This window comes from Myzus persicae, unplaced genomic scaffold (assembly GCF_001856785.1).
Source record: "Myzus persicae strain clone G006 unplaced genomic scaffold, MPER_G0061.0, whole genome shotgun sequence".
NCBI lineage: Eukaryota > Metazoa > Arthropoda > Insecta > Hemiptera > Aphididae > Myzus > Myzus persicae.
The window spans coordinates 812,487-828,837 of record NW_019104045.1 but is presented as its reverse complement, the minus strand read 5'-3'; the positions used below and the strand labels follow the sequence as shown (position 1 = coordinate 828,837).

The following is a 16,351-nucleotide window of genomic DNA, read 5'->3' as shown; positions in this document are numbered from 1 at the left end:
TTTAATCCTCGGTTTTTTGTGGTGATCTCCTGTAACTTTTTGCAACGCGTCGAACAACGTGTCGCAAACCACACACATGCAAACGCGATGTCTGCAGTCGTGGGTCTTAATAATGATAGTAATAATGTATAAATATTATTTCCAATCGACACGCGCGCGTATTACGTGTTTCGACCTACGCGCTCGAATTCGAACGAAGATAAGGAACTACGGTGTCGTTAAGTACACATAACATCGATATATAATTTATATACATCACATATACCTACATACATATTATTATATTATACACACATGGCCTATGGGTGGGTAAGTACCTACGCGTTATGCAGCGAACGTTTAAGACTCGCAGCGCCGCCGGATCGATTTGCGGTTGTTGAACCAAGTTTTCCGCCGCCGCCGCCGTCCCGATGCGTAAATATAAATAAATACGCACATAATGCATATTATAATATTATAGACGCATACTAGGTAGTATAGTTTTTGTTTTAATCCTTAATTGGACTCGGCGCACAATAATAACTATATATTATATTGTATACAGTCGTATTATAGGTGTATTATATTATTATCCTCTGTGCGCACCGCTAAATCGAAGTATTGAAGCCAACACACACACATACACCCTATGAACGTTTTGCCTATAAGAATACGATATAATATAACATCGTTCATCGAGTACTTGTATGCGATTACTAGCAGTGGCGGCCACGGGATATTGTTTTAATAATAATAATAATTTTTTTTTCGAATATGTTCCTATTTTTTTTCAACCAGTCGCCGGTACACTATCTCTCATTAAATGGGTGTGCTTAGATTATCGCCACGGTAAAAGAGTTCACTGACCGTTTTGGAGTTGTATATTATTATAGACAATAACGTCGTCAAATGCAAAACCACTCCTCCGTTGCCGTCGCTGCAAATGATAATATTATTTGTATTCAAGCTATACAGAACACAGCCACTGTAGTGCATAAAGGCCCGCATGTACAGGACAAATCGGTGTTTAATAATCACACTATTATGATGACGTCGTTATTCTATTGTAAACGCCGGCCGTCGTGATTTATGGCTGAAGTTTAAAATCGCTGAGCATGCCACAAAAACTAAAATATAATCACTGTTGCACGTCCTATAGTGTACGGTCTTCTCACGTAATTCCAAACGAGCCGTTGACGCTCGCTACTGCTTCGGACAGTGACAGAGGTATGATCGCACTATTTTTTTTCAATCCTTAGATTGCTTAAATTACTTCGATGGATCTTCACTGATCTCCTTCCATTACTGCTACTTTTAATTATGTGTAATTTGTTCCCGCCTTTTCCGTCTATTATTGTTGTTATCCATTCATTGTTTCTTGTTATATGTCCAATCCATTCCATATGACTTCTCGTTCGTTGATTTTTTGGAATGCTTCTTCATTTTTCATTCTATCTGTCCAGGGACTTTTCAGTGTTCTTCTCCTCCACCACCATGTTTCCAACGCTTCGATCCTTCTTCTTTCGGCTTTGAGTATCGCCCATTTTTCTGTTCCATATATAGTGGTATACTCCAAACAAAACTTTTTATCAGAGTTTTTCTTGCCCAAGGCTGACAGTGTTTGCTGTGAAATGGTGTTTCTTTTTGAAGAACGCTTGTTTGGCTGGTGCTAATCTGCACTGTATGTCAGTTTCGCTTTTTCCATCATATGTTATTTTGGTTCCTAATTATGTGAAACATTGAATAGTTTACTGCATATAAGTATTTTAATTTTTTTTCGTATGAAGTTTGATTTAGCCCACATCTTCCCCTTGATGGAAGCAGCTCGAATTTTGAATAACCTTTTAACCTCTTTGAGATCGAGATCTAGAAACTCTTTGATCTAAAATCTCTGATGCATCACAAGAATTTTCTTTTCCTTTGATATTTTTGAATTTGATTAACTCTGGAATCACCTGGTTGATTATATCCCTACTTCTATTACTTTTTCGATGATCTGTGACATCTGGGACAATGTTATGTAAACTGGGGAGATCCTTCTTATTGAAAAATCATCATCGCCCAATATGAAGGCGTTGGTTGATTTTTATTGGCTCTAAGATCTCTTGACATTGATTGGATCTTCTCTGAGTCAACTTGTGGCTGAGGGAAGACATATATTGGAATTTCTTTGGATGGCAATGTCACTTCATCAACTATTCCTATTTTGTCATCATGATCCCCTATGGCATCTGCAAATTGTGCCATATTGTTTAGAATATCTGATGATGCAGTGAGTTAATCGAATGCTGCTAAGGTGTATGAACTTAATGGGGGTAGCGATTTATCTCCTCCAGTTATTGCGGTTGTGGTCAGATCAACATTTCCATGAGGAGGCTGAACCACTTGACCAGTGACTGCTTGTTGTGTTAAACTAGTAGTTTTTGAGATTAACCAACCTCTTTCTCCAATAGATGTTTTTTTCATAATTAAGCTGATTTGAGTCTGTTGACCGCACTAACCCACCTGCAATATGACGTGACAATACGCCTAAAGCCGGATTCGCTGCTGCGTCGTGTCGTGCGAGGGTGTAGTAACTCTATGGTTTTAACTGATAACCTGCAATATAATATGGCTTAAGAGTTGAGCTGTAGTCAATCGTTGGTCTACTCGGTTGCAACTTGGTCATAATACGATACCAAAGTATTAATGTTCAATCACAACACGACGCCGCGACAAACGACGTATAGCCGAGAATGCGCCTGAATACAACAATGATATACAATAATTCGTATTGTATCCGATTTATTATAACACTGAGAGTGTATGTGCACTGTGTATGCAGAACCCGGAACTGTCGATTCGTTACCGTTAAGTCACCGCCGCCGTTATCGGTTCATTGGGCGGGTGTTGGTTTCCTGCCGTCTGTCATCGTGAATAATAATAATATTATACACACACTGCGCGGCATTGCCGCTCGCTCGTTTGACTTTAACGAACGCGTGCAACTATAATATAAGACAACAAATCGCTTTATCGACTCTCTAAAATTATGTGTTGTAAACAATATAACTCGTATTATAGGTATACTGTTAGGTTAATACTAACTGTTGGCCGATAATATCGCGACTCGTAAATAATAATATATTCTACACCTAGATAGGTATGTACCTACGCATATAAACAGACACTGTTTAGCTTTCATTGCGCTGCCACTAATTATTAATTATTATTTATTGCTATAGTAATAATATAAATACTTTTAAAGATAAAAAAATATCTTACAGATCGTGTACCTAAATAGTAAATATTATTTAATATTGTAGTCAAATTCCTACAGCAAAATGTACGACTTGTTTTCGCGTACCTGTATACCGTGAAAATTCGCTTTCGCCTCAACGGAATTCGACGACGAGTCTATATAATAATGTAATACCATTAATAGTATATATATATATATATGACGTATGTATATGGACGCGTCGAGTTTAAGTCTTCCATGCGGGTGCGGCACACACGCGTGTCGATATTACACTTAGATCGAGTACTATAAATATAGTGCCTATATACGTAACCAGAAACACGGTCACATGCCGACTACGGGCCTAGAGTATCGTATGGCATATTATGTGACATGCACTAGCTGCGTTTATAAAATGTGTGATGGGGTAGACAGTGTCAAAAAGTCCGAGGCATAAAAAGTCAACGGTAAAAAATTCCAAAGCCTAAAAAGTCCGAAACATATAATTATTAGATAAAAAGAGAAATACGATGTGATATTCGATTAATAATCCAGTTAGCATTAATATACATTTTAATTCAATGATTTACCTGTAAAAATTAACAAATATCCTGGTACCTATAATAGGTAGGCACCAACTACCAATGTCTATAATATCACACTTTAGAGTGTTTAGACTTTGAAATTATCACGTATAAATAATTAATTATATTTTTGTTGTATAACATGACCCGCAGGTGAATAAAATCATTAATTTTTCTTATTTAAACAAATTATTTTTAATGCATATAATTATTATGTATTGTTTTTATCGATCATAATAACATCGGTTACTAGACCATTAGATCTAATTTACATTGTAATTACTTATATTTTACACCATATAATTAGTGCTTGTATTAGGTTGTATCTATAAATATATTTCCTTTAGGGAGTTGATGATGTTGATATATATTGTTTGAAAAGCTTCTCCTATAATAGATTAGGAGTGTGGTGTTTATTCCTCTAGTTTTCAAACTTTATACATTCAATGAATATGTGTTGGACTGTGTATATTCCACTCCACATTCATATATAAGGGGAGGGGTCGTTTTTGGCCATGAGGTGGTTATGTGTTGTGAATGTGTGCCCTGTTCAGAGGAGGTTTATTATGGTTTTATCTTTCGGCCTTTTAGGCCAATTTTTAATATTATTATAGATTATACTATACGTCATATTTTAATATACATTATATAATATCGTATTATATTGAGATATAATGCGACCATGTACGGATATTTTTTTACCGTGATTCGTGTTATGGTCATTAAAATAATATCGTGGCGCCCACGGCCAAAATTTCGGTTTAGGCTTGTATTTATATACAAGCCTGTAGTAATAAGCAGCACACGTTTTGTATTTATCAATGACGGTTCAGCAGATTCGACGAAAACCGCTATCGTGTCCACCAATAATTGCTGTATACTACATATCACATCGCATAATATTATTATTATTATTATTATTATCAATTGTATCCTCGATTTTATTTTATTGTTTTACGGTTTCTGCTGCGGATACGGGTCGGTTGAGTAAGGTCGGCCAACGATTATGATTTTCGTATTTTCGTTCTCGTCTGCACGACTGGCCGTCGTCAAGCTCTGGCGGGGCAAAACGTTCGCGTGGTTTGCGGTTCGCGTTACATATTCCTACGCGAAGTCGACAAAACTAAAATATAACTAAATATTTTATAATATTTTATTATATCGCCGTGCAATAAGATATCGTGTGCAACTCTCGGCGACCGGCGATGAAGGACCTTCGGGTCCGGATGCGACGACGACGACGACCTTGCCGTTTCCGCAGCGAGAGAACTTTGCGTGTGTGTGTAGCTCACACACTGCACATTACCTACACACACTACACCCGCGTACATGTCAAGTCGGCGGCATGTGCAATGACATCATCCGTGCGGTCTGCCCACAGCTGTACGACCGGTTGTAGGCGGTTATGTGGCCCACGGAGCACACCTACTTTCACTCGTTATTGTCGTCAGCAAACAGGCAGCATATATATATATATATATACATAATAATAATATTATAATTTATAATGTACATGTATATTATATTATTATTATTATTATTATTATTGTGAACACGGTCCGCGATAAAAAGATTTTGTAATTTCCCGTTATGCATTCATCCCGCGCGTACAATGCCTCATCTCGGTGCACACAATATACATATAGGTATTAACTATTATTAATACAAAGTGTGTGTAATATATAATTATATTGACGTATTGCATTGTATATGCTCATACTTATGTGCGTACACGTATTTCTGCGCAGTGTTCGTGCGCTTTTTGGGAAAAGTCTCGAGGAAACGACACAATATAATATGTACGCGTCTATGTATAGTATTATATTGTATTATTGTTTATTATTATGTATATTGTACCTATATATGTGGTGTATGCCAGTTTGCTGTTACATATCACTATTTAGTATTATGTGAATAGTCTGTCATCTCGCTCATTGTACTCAGTGCACTGGAGGTTTTACTTTCGTCTGGAATTCAGAGCATGCTCTTTTTAAGTCATTTATGAACTGCAACAAGTGCACATATTACGTACACCATTATACACGAGCCATTATATGGATCCTCGTTTTTGTATCCGGTCGGATTTTCTTTTTCTAAATAATTCATCATTACAACTCGACTATCAGCTAATACCGCTGACGAAACAGTGTAAATGAATTTTAAATTAATTTAAAATCGAAACACTGAAAATTGTGCGCTTATATTGTTCGTGTCATTCATTTCATTGTTCATCGATCGTCATTTTACTATATGGGCAATATAGGTAGGTATGGGTAATTGGTAATTGGTCGATGTGCACAACATAATATTAAATTGAAATATTGCAGTCTGCAGCACACACACATTATAGTATTGAACGACACGTCGTCTTGAGCGATGACCTGGTCCGTATTAATTCCCCTTATAGTCGTTGTCGTCGTAATAATCGCACACCCTCTGTTCGATATCGGTCGTCGTCCGACCGTGTTGGCAGACGTCCCGTGACCATGAAACACAGCTCGTTTAACACGCTCGTGATATAAAATATATTCGTCTTCTTCCGATGTTATTTTTTTATTTTGTGTTCGTAAAAAACGTGCGGCAGCGACATTAATTGGCCGTGTCGCGTGTCGTGGAAACAATATTGTGCTGCTGTATATAGCCGCTGATAACGTGCAGGCTGCGGTCGCCGCCGAACGGAAATCGATCGAGAAAACAATAATAATTATATTTTGATTATGCGATGTGCCCACCTGTTGTTCGGCCGTCGCGAGATGAACCGCGCGTAACAATAATTATTACAAATAATTTATTACAGTCGACCGAAATGTAAAACAAAAGTGCAGCCGCTGCAGTTTCCTTCCGGACTGCCCGTCTATACATAGGTATAACAATATCGTATTGTACGAATAATAATAACAGTAATTTTTTATTCTCGCTCCTCCCCCGTCTCGACCCGCGGCCACTGCATCCGTCATCGCGGCACAAGTGTAACGCTTTCTTGTTCGAATCCATTGTCTACCCCATGCACCATGGCTGCGTACTGTACAGTCGGTGACGACCGTAGTGAAAGTATAATGTGCTAGTATAAATAGTATAATAATATACATAATAAACATCACAAATGTATGATTTGTTATCCTTGATAACGCTCGCGCCGTTCTTTATTCTAACCGTGTTTTCCTGCATTCATTATTATTTTACGACGTTCGGTACAGTAGTTTTCTCCAGACGAATAATACTTTTTAGAAGCTCGTTTGAAAACCAACCGCTGCAATCTGTCTCCGTCTCTGTGCGAGTCTCTCTCCGTCTCTTCTCCCAATGATTAGCCATCCGTGTTGCGCGTTTAAACACGACCGTCAAGCACCGCTGATGGGTTTTTAACCCTATATGAACTAAGCTAAATAATCACGTTAGCAGGCGGCCGTACAGTCGAGGATTTTGATCATTTCTCAGTGTAATATGGTTATCTTGATTATGTTACCTGTACTTCGATTTGCTGTATACCTAATATTTTCAATCCAACGACTCGACGCTGAGGCTGTGCATTGCTCAGTGCGTCTGCGTGTTTGGCGGAATATCGAATTTCTGCACGATTAAAATTTCTCGATTTCTCACCGACCATCGCATAAATTACATTGGGCCATAACGGATATCGAATACGGCGTCGATATAATGATATGTGCTGTGGAAATGTATGTGTACAGATAAAATAACCGCTTCGATTAAATAATATTATGTCGGCGATGGTCTATAACTAGGGTCCGGTTATGTTAGTCGAACGGATGGGTTTATGCGATGGTATTATTATTTATTATTATTCAGATGTAATGGGAGGCGTTGACTTGTACGTGTTTGGATTTCTTGTAATATTGTTGTTTGGCACGTGTTTGTTCCCAATGTAACGTTTTATACCAATTACATTATGACCTAACCACACCAATACTTGGTTGGGATACAAAAGATTTATGAACCAATATAGCGCGAGCGGCTATTTCAATATATTATCAAATATAAGACTGTTACAGCGATCATAGGTCACGCTCACACACATGTAAAAACATGTTCAATCATCTCGTCTGAAAAAAAACACGTATGGAAATTATGTATTACTATGGGTTATCTATCTACGTAAAATTCGATTTTTTCCGTTCTTATAATTATTACGAAAGATCATTAATCAAAACGTTAAACTGTAAAACGCTGATAATGAAATCACAAAAAAAGAAAGGCATTAACATTAAAATACATACATATTTAATGAATTTCGAATTTGATGTTGTACATTTTAATATCTAATTATTGTCTCGAATATTTTATTATTTATTTTTAGTACCTAATTGCTTTTTCAAATTGTATTTTGTCTTTAGATATTTAGTTCGTGGGTATCGTATTGTGAATTTTTTCTAGCAATTTGGAAATAATATGTTATACCGTCCAACCTACCTATTATTTTTTTTTCTCGTTGACCTTATAATAATTACTTATATATATAGTATTTACCTTCTGCCTTATATAATAAACATACGTTCAGTTTATTTTAATTTGAATAATGATTTTATTTAAAATTCAATTTTTTTTAAATATGATAAATAATTTTTCCTTGTGGATGTATGCCTTTTTATTTTAATATTCCATAAAAAACCAAAAAGTAATCAATTAATTCAATAACATATTACAGGGTGTTGCCATAACCCTCCCTCCTCGTCATTTCCGATTAGTTGAGCTTCTGATACGTAAATGGTTAACTGTCTAGGTATATAATATATGTGGGTAACAATCATTTTGTTTGTATATGATGTATTATATTTTGATTATTTGTTTACGGAGTTTTTAGAAATAAAGATCTTCTTTTTCTAGTTCAAAAATCTGTGATATGCCGATGTAGAGTTTAAACATGTAAATGGCGTACATAAAAACGTCGAAAATTGTGAGTAAAGTCATTTTTTCGAAATATTTGACATTATTAATGGCTACAGTTGACTCAATTAATAGGAGATTAGACGACATAACACTTGGATTCGAGTTACCCTTGATGAGGATAGGGGAAGTATTAATTATAGTATTAATAATTATTCAAAAAGCCATCCTTGCATTCACGGCTTACTTAATTAATTTGTTTTTAGCTCTTAACTATTGCAACACTGCCTTAAATCTTAAAATCGGATGTTCCTAGCTGGCCAAAAATCATAATACGGAATTTTAGGCACTCAAATGTATACCTTGCTTACCCCAAAGTACGCCCTGCAGGCTTTATTATTATTTATATTAGTATTTGCATACATCAAAGACATTAGAGGAGACAGATACAATTATAACACTTGCAGTGTATTATAGTTTATATGTTTATACCTATCTCCCGCCTTCGCTGCAAAGAATTCATTTTCAAGTACTTTTACCGTGCAATAACGTTTTTGTTTTTTCCGAATTCCGAAAAAAAAACCAAGGAAAAAAAACCAAACTGATAATAATATAATCAGAGAATTAGTATAATCACAAAATATAATAATATACAATCTATTGCTGTGTTATCAATATTATAACGAATACAATTTATATATAAATTAATTATACGTTCAAATATTAAACAATTTATTTTATTTTATTTATTTTATCCAATTTTCAAAGCTGAGCAAGTTAGTCACTTTTTGGTGTTATACTTACCCAACTTTACAAGTATCAATTTTATGAGTGATAGATCGACTGTAATATAATAATAGAGACAATAATAATACAAAACACTATGTATGCTATTACATACATTTTAGTTTGAGACATTCCCTGTAGATATACTATTGGTTTCGAAAATTAAAAATAACTCAACAATATAATCAGGCAAGTCTGACAAGTGACAAGTTAATCTGTCAAGATTTATAGTTGAAATTGGGGGAATATGAAGATCATATAAAAATACACTATTGATCATTGTGCTGACTGTGACTTTACTGTATTGTGTTATTGTGTCTTGTGTCTTGAAAATTATTTTTTTTTAAGTTCTGGATTTAATATTTTAAAATATGGAAATTATTAAATCAAATAAGGGTGCAGATAAGCTTTGCCACAAAGGTTATATGTAAACCTTAAAAGATGCCGGAAAACAATATTATACATGGAGAAGTACAAAAAAAAGTTCACTTAATTGACAGGTATTCTGAGAACTACAATTATTAAAACTGAACCTTTGGTTACAACGGATCATGAGCATGTATGTATTTAAATTAATTTAGATTCATTTTTATTATAACTTTTATTTTATATACGAAGCGTATTAACAATTTACCAGCATTTTAAGATTCATAAGTCATAACATCATAGATCATATATAAATATTAATTATATTCTGTGATAGTACTTATCAATTATTATTATACTGAAATTATATATTAACAGTTAAAGAATAAAGAAAAAGATATATCGTAAAAATATTGATTATATTATCATTTTGGTTTTTTTTTCGTATATCGTTTTTTCCATATCACTAATACGAAAAAAATAGTTATTGTTTACAAATCCGTTATTTGTATATTCCTTGAACTTAAAGAACTTCTTTCGCAAACGCTATATTAAAAATTAAAAACTATTTTGCAAAATGAAAATTGTCTTTTTTTTTGTGGTGAAAATTTTGTTTTTTCATAAATCACTTTTATATCCTCTTCTAGGTTCTTTCCTACAAAAAACCTGTTTTCTATATAATTTCATAATTATGCTGAATTATGCTCCATAACTATTATAGAGGGCCACTTTAAATGTTTTAATTTTGAATTAGTGCCTATGCAAAACCCTTTAAAAAAGCGAATGTCAGGCGTTATCATAATTTATACAATTGAATTTTAAAATAAATCGTCTAGTTCATTACTGTAAATACTTGCTGATTAATTTGACGATTAATGATCTTGAAGCATACTCGTTTTTACTTATTAATCTATATTTTGCAAATGTAGGTTTACCATTTTTCAGTAGTGTAACATGTATGGAAATTATATAGAAACTGTAACTATCAATGGTTTTAACATATTATGTGATTCTATCATTTACAATTTTGGACATTACTACTCATCATAATAACTAAAATCAGTTTAAATAAAATGTCCACTTTCATTACAGCAAAAGTCAATGTTTTTATGCATTTAAAATAATAACGTTTTCATAATCCACTGTCCACCTGAAGAAATTGTCTGTTGAATTGCGCATTTCGTTTCAAGGTATGCTGACTGCTGAGATATTTGTTATTTTTTAACCAATCCGCCTAGCGGATACGTTCATAACATTGTAACACGTGCCCATAAAATAATGTCGTGAACACAATGATTTCAGTGCTGTAGTGTACCTACAATAATATAGCCGCTTCTGCATTATAATATTATTTAACAGTTTTGATTCCTTCTCCGCCAATCGTCCTCTCCTACACCCTCCCCGCATCGGCACATTGTAGACACCGTTTTAGGCATTGTTCATAAACTACGTAGAGATAGGTTACTATATATCTACTAAACAATACTAACTGCGTGACATTTACATAACGGAATCTCCGCGTCAACAGGTGCGACCAACCGGACCGTATAGAGGAGAAAAGAGATGGAGATTTGAGTTGTCGTTATAATATATACCTAATATTATTTATAATTATAATATACATAGTGTGATTCACCAATCATAATTGCTCCCATTGTTTCATTAAATAATACATTTATTCAAATTCTGATTTTTGAATTTTTAAACATATACTTAAGGACCATCTATTTTTAGGTTCTTGAGATTTTTCATACTACTTAAGTAGTAAGAGTGTTATGTGACGGTAAAACTCCCGTTTTTCAAAGGAGAACTCTCCTCCTTTACTGTGAATTAGGTATTTCAAATTTAATTCGAATAGTTTATCAGTTATTTAAATTTTTATATTAAGAATAATAATGTATAGGTTGTCCTTAAAAACTATTTTACAAAAATATAAAATAGATATATACCTACCTAATATCGGTCGTCACATGCAGTATTTATTATGCATGTACCATTTTTTAGATTCAAATATTTATGTTCTAATATAAATTCCTCATAAAATTTTAAAATTACCATAGCCTCCATATCATCCAAACTCTAGTACCTAATACCTAGCTGCTATATTTATAAGATATCAAACATCACAACACCATTGAGAAGAAAAAGGAATACTTGTTGAATCACCCCGTGGTAATTATAAATTATACAGCAACACCTAAGACAGCTAGTGTTGTGTACTACCTATATAGATACTTATCGATTGTTGTAATCTGCGCGCGTGTCTCGGCAATAACCGTACTACGGAACGATCCACGACAGATTATTGTGACAATAACTATAATACTTGGGACGACCTGAAAAATCTGGGCCAGAGCGTTATTTAGAATGTTATATTTAGAAAAATTATAATATGTGCACGCGTGGTTTAATTTTCTGGAGGGTAGGATATGTATATAGGTACACTCAAAAACGACGAACGATTGTAGTATATAATTGACCTATGTCCGTATATTGTAGCCACTCAAAATACTCAGATATAATTTTTAAACCAATTTTCACTAAAGAAAGCCTATATTATATTATTGTGTATCTTGCAGACGGCGACATTATATTTTACATGGGTACCTACTTATTGTTTTCGATCTCATGTGACTTAATTTTTTACGGATTACGTTTTAATTATCGCAGTGTACCTACATAACTTCTGTTTTAATTAAATATTGGTGTAATTGATTTTATATTTTGAATTCGTGATTTATATGTTTTTCGTATTTTTTGATAAAACTAAACGTCTGTTAACTGTACGTTTTTAACTTTAATTGCTCCTGATGAGATTTACCGTTTTTAATTAAACTACGAAAAACGAGCATATAAATTATTCAGCTCACGTCACTATTTAATATAATATCTGTGACACTCATTACGTATACGACTTTACAATTAGCCATTGTTTTAAGTTATATTAATTCTTACTTGGCGCGAAGAACGTTTGGGAATTTCTTGAGTTATAATTATTATAACTGTTATTTTACAATTTATTTTCGTATGACAAAACGATTTCTCACTTGTGTTGAGGTATGTTTCTTTTTATAAGTGTTGACAGTGTTTTCAGTGTTGACTGTTTTTTTGTTTCTTAATTTCTTATATTTATAGAAAATATAATATAGATCATGTGACTAAATGGGCTCCAAAATATTAAACACAATATAATGCACCGCATCAAATGTTGGTTTGTATGAGTTAACTCCATAAACAAACTCTTGACGTTCACCTTCTAAGGGGTTTAACCTAGGCAATTTTAATACCAAATAATGTATTCCTAGAGTGGTGCATTTTACAAATGCCCTCGAACTCAATCATTACATTATTAAATATATTTAAGTTTTCCGGTTATAACTAACTAACAACAATGTACAATATGATACCTATGTATACCCAACATTGGTTGAAGTTGGCTAGGTGAGGTTTAACCGCTCAAAAATCTTTCAAGCTTCCTTATTTAATTTTACTTGTTCAAAATATTGTACAGTCTTTAATATAGAATATTTTCTTAGTAAAAATTGTCAATATATATTAGACTAAAAAAAATTTACTCACTTTCAATGAATTACTTGTATATTTTTGTATTTTATGTTCCTAACCCCCTCCTCCCATTCACCCTAATTGTACTGGATTCCAAACTGTATGATACACAATATCGATGGCTTGTAAAATATACATTATTATATTTACTTTTTTTTTTTTAAAGGTCCAACGCGTCATCTTGAATAGCCCGTCATTTTTAACTCAACAAAATGGTGAAACGTATCAGTAAACATCACTACGTGGCCACTCCCGGCAGCAGCAAAAACCACCACAGATCAACGGAGACGCTACCGTATGTGCACAGAGGATATTCCACCGATGGTAAGAACGTAGAAAAATTGTTTAACCGTTTTAAAATTTTAATTTAAATTTAAAATAATAAGATAACATAATTATGTTACTAAACATATTTTATACCTATATGGCTATATCTACCTAATAAAATGTAAATGCTGGGCGTATGCACTTATTATGCTAAAATAATAATACTTGAGAGGATAAAATATAGGGAGAATATTAATTGATTTTTTAGAACATAATTTAACGTCATATTTCTATCATGAAAGTCCTTCTTTGGTAGGTAGTACCTACCTGGTATCTATATTGAATAATTTATAGATAAAATGGACACACGACTTTTGGCTTCTTTGGGATCGAATTATATATACGAATATACGATATATACTTATCTACAACTAGTGCTTCAATTTAAAAAATAAAATAAAGGAGAATTGAAAAAAAAACGAATGTGTCCATTGAAACGATTGAACTCAACTTGACTTGGTCACACGTCAAATAGAAATTTTTCAAAAAAATAATTACAGTATTCTATATACATAATTTACAGTTTACACTATGTCCACTGGACTGCGATATGCACTCGGCTGCGACTTGCGAGTGTTTACTTATGAGTTATGAGCGTTTTGTAAATTAATATTTTCAGAATAATCACTTTAATAAAATAGGTAGTTGTAATTAATTGAATTATGTATGGTATGTTATATGTATTTATTTTAAATATACTATTAAATTATTTTCTATAACTGTTAGACAGTAACATAGGCATAATAATAAGTAGAATCATATCAGTTCAAATTGAAATTAATCTTATCAAAATAATACAATTTTAAGCTAAAATATTTTTTTCCGAAAAGAACGTACTAAAAAAACATAATTAGATTCGGGGTTCCCTCAAAATAAAAGTAATGTAGTACGAGAGCTCTATTATTACAAGACCTAGCCTCTGTCTCTCTTCCATATATCCCCAATCCTCCAATTTTACCATTGTATAACAAACCTATGAGTATAATATATATAACCTATGTACATAAACCTATGATTAAACCTATAACGGCATACATCACACGTAGGTGAAGACAGCCAAAGAACTTTGTCCGAATACACGATCGCCACAGACAGGCCGTCGTCTCGCGGTCAACGGACGCCACCCAGGTCGAAGCGGTCCCGGAGCCTGGAGAGGCCGTCCAGCAGCTCCAGAGCCAGGTCAGCAGCCAGCCACCATGATTCGGACGTTTACGTGACTAGCGCTGCGTACAGGCCGCCGTCCGAAATGAGGTGAGAAGAAATAGATCTGGAATTTTAGACATTTATTGCTGGTGGACTATTGGGTCGTAGTTTTATTTTCAGTTCGGCTTTAGTTTCGTATAGTTTTTAGACATTAACTAGACCTGTGCGTTTGCGCTATTTAGGCATGTATTGGAGCAATTTTTTTTTTGAGGGGAGGCTTGAATAATGTAAACCTACTTATATTGAAATAGGACTTACCATGTTAATTTGTGCAGGTGCAATAGAAAGAAAATTACAGCTACCACTCGAAGTGAGTGCCGTGTCTGTTAAACAAATGAACTGTACTCCTTTTTAATGTTGGGGAGTAAAAATCCTTTGAACGAGATGACTTGACATTTAATGATCGCGCGGGAGGGGAAAAGGGTTTCATCTGTTTAGTGCGCGTTTGTTCCAAGTCTACCCATATATTATATAATAATATGCGGCGATCGAGTCAGATAGGTAGGGAACAATATTTTAACAACTACAATAATCAGTAATCACGTACCTATGTTTTTTTTCAGTCGTGGATCTCATTACACCAGCAGGAGCAACAGGAGCAGGGGGCCGGCTCCCAGCCACTATTCGTACCGAAGCAACGGTATTGCCCCATCCGAAGTGTCGACGGTCAAGTCCAAGATCACACGCAAACCAGGCATGACTATTGAAACGATGTCGGCGCCAAATCCATTTTGCCCGAACACCAAGGGTATGTGCTGCCTGATGCTGCTGCTCAACCTGGGACTCATATTGGTCACGTTGGGTTTCGTCATCGTTATACAATTTTTTGAACCTCTGTTCGTGTGGTGAGTACCTACTGACTATACCATCTAATTACCTGTTTACCGGTTACCTCATCTCATGTCCGCATAAATATAGGCTGTGCTCGACTTGGTGGGTGAACGCAAGGGGACGGAGTACCCCAACTAATTTTTCAGAAATTTTAGCCTAGCCTCACTATTATTTTTAAGCGGAATTCACGAGATGCTACATTATTCGGCATTTTTATCAAAATGCGCGAGACACCATCATAATTCGTCGTATGGATTATTTCATAATCGCGGATCTATAAGATGGTTATCTAATATTTACTAATTATTACCTAATCATTCACTGATTTACTTTTATTATTATTTTTAGTTTGATATTATTAATAACTATAATATAATATGTATAGTAGTTACTAATTACCTATTATTTTTTTTTTAAATTGAATATTTATAAATATATTTTTGATATGATTTAAATAGGCGTATTAGAAGGTGGGGGGTTTATCCCTTACGACTCAATGACGTTTAACCAGTAATGTGGGGACGTTATTTTTTTTAAAGTAATTAGTCCTCCATCTACTTTCATTTTTCCAAGTCAAGCACCGAAGAGTATAGGTGAAAACAGTGCAGTTGTTGCCGGTTGGAAATCATACTATATACTTAAAATGTTTAAC

The 16,351-nt window shown here is 34.1% G+C and overlaps 1 protein-coding gene across 1 annotated transcript in view; it reads left to right on the top strand.

Moving 5' to 3' along the window:
* Nucleotides 1–16,351, top strand: part of LOC111038028 — a 28,740-nt gene that overhangs the window by 10,347 nt on the left and 2,042 nt on the right. Inside the window, exons 2-4 of the mRNA XM_022320960.1 lie at nucleotides 13,505–13,662; nucleotides 14,712–14,916; nucleotides 15,432–15,713. Of these exons, the coding sequence (XP_022176652.1) occupies nucleotides 13,551–13,662; nucleotides 14,712–14,916; nucleotides 15,432–15,713 (599 nt within the window). The 5' untranslated portion in view covers nucleotides 13,505–13,550. The remainder of the gene's footprint in view (nucleotides 1–13,504; nucleotides 13,663–14,711; nucleotides 14,917–15,431; nucleotides 15,714–16,351) is intronic.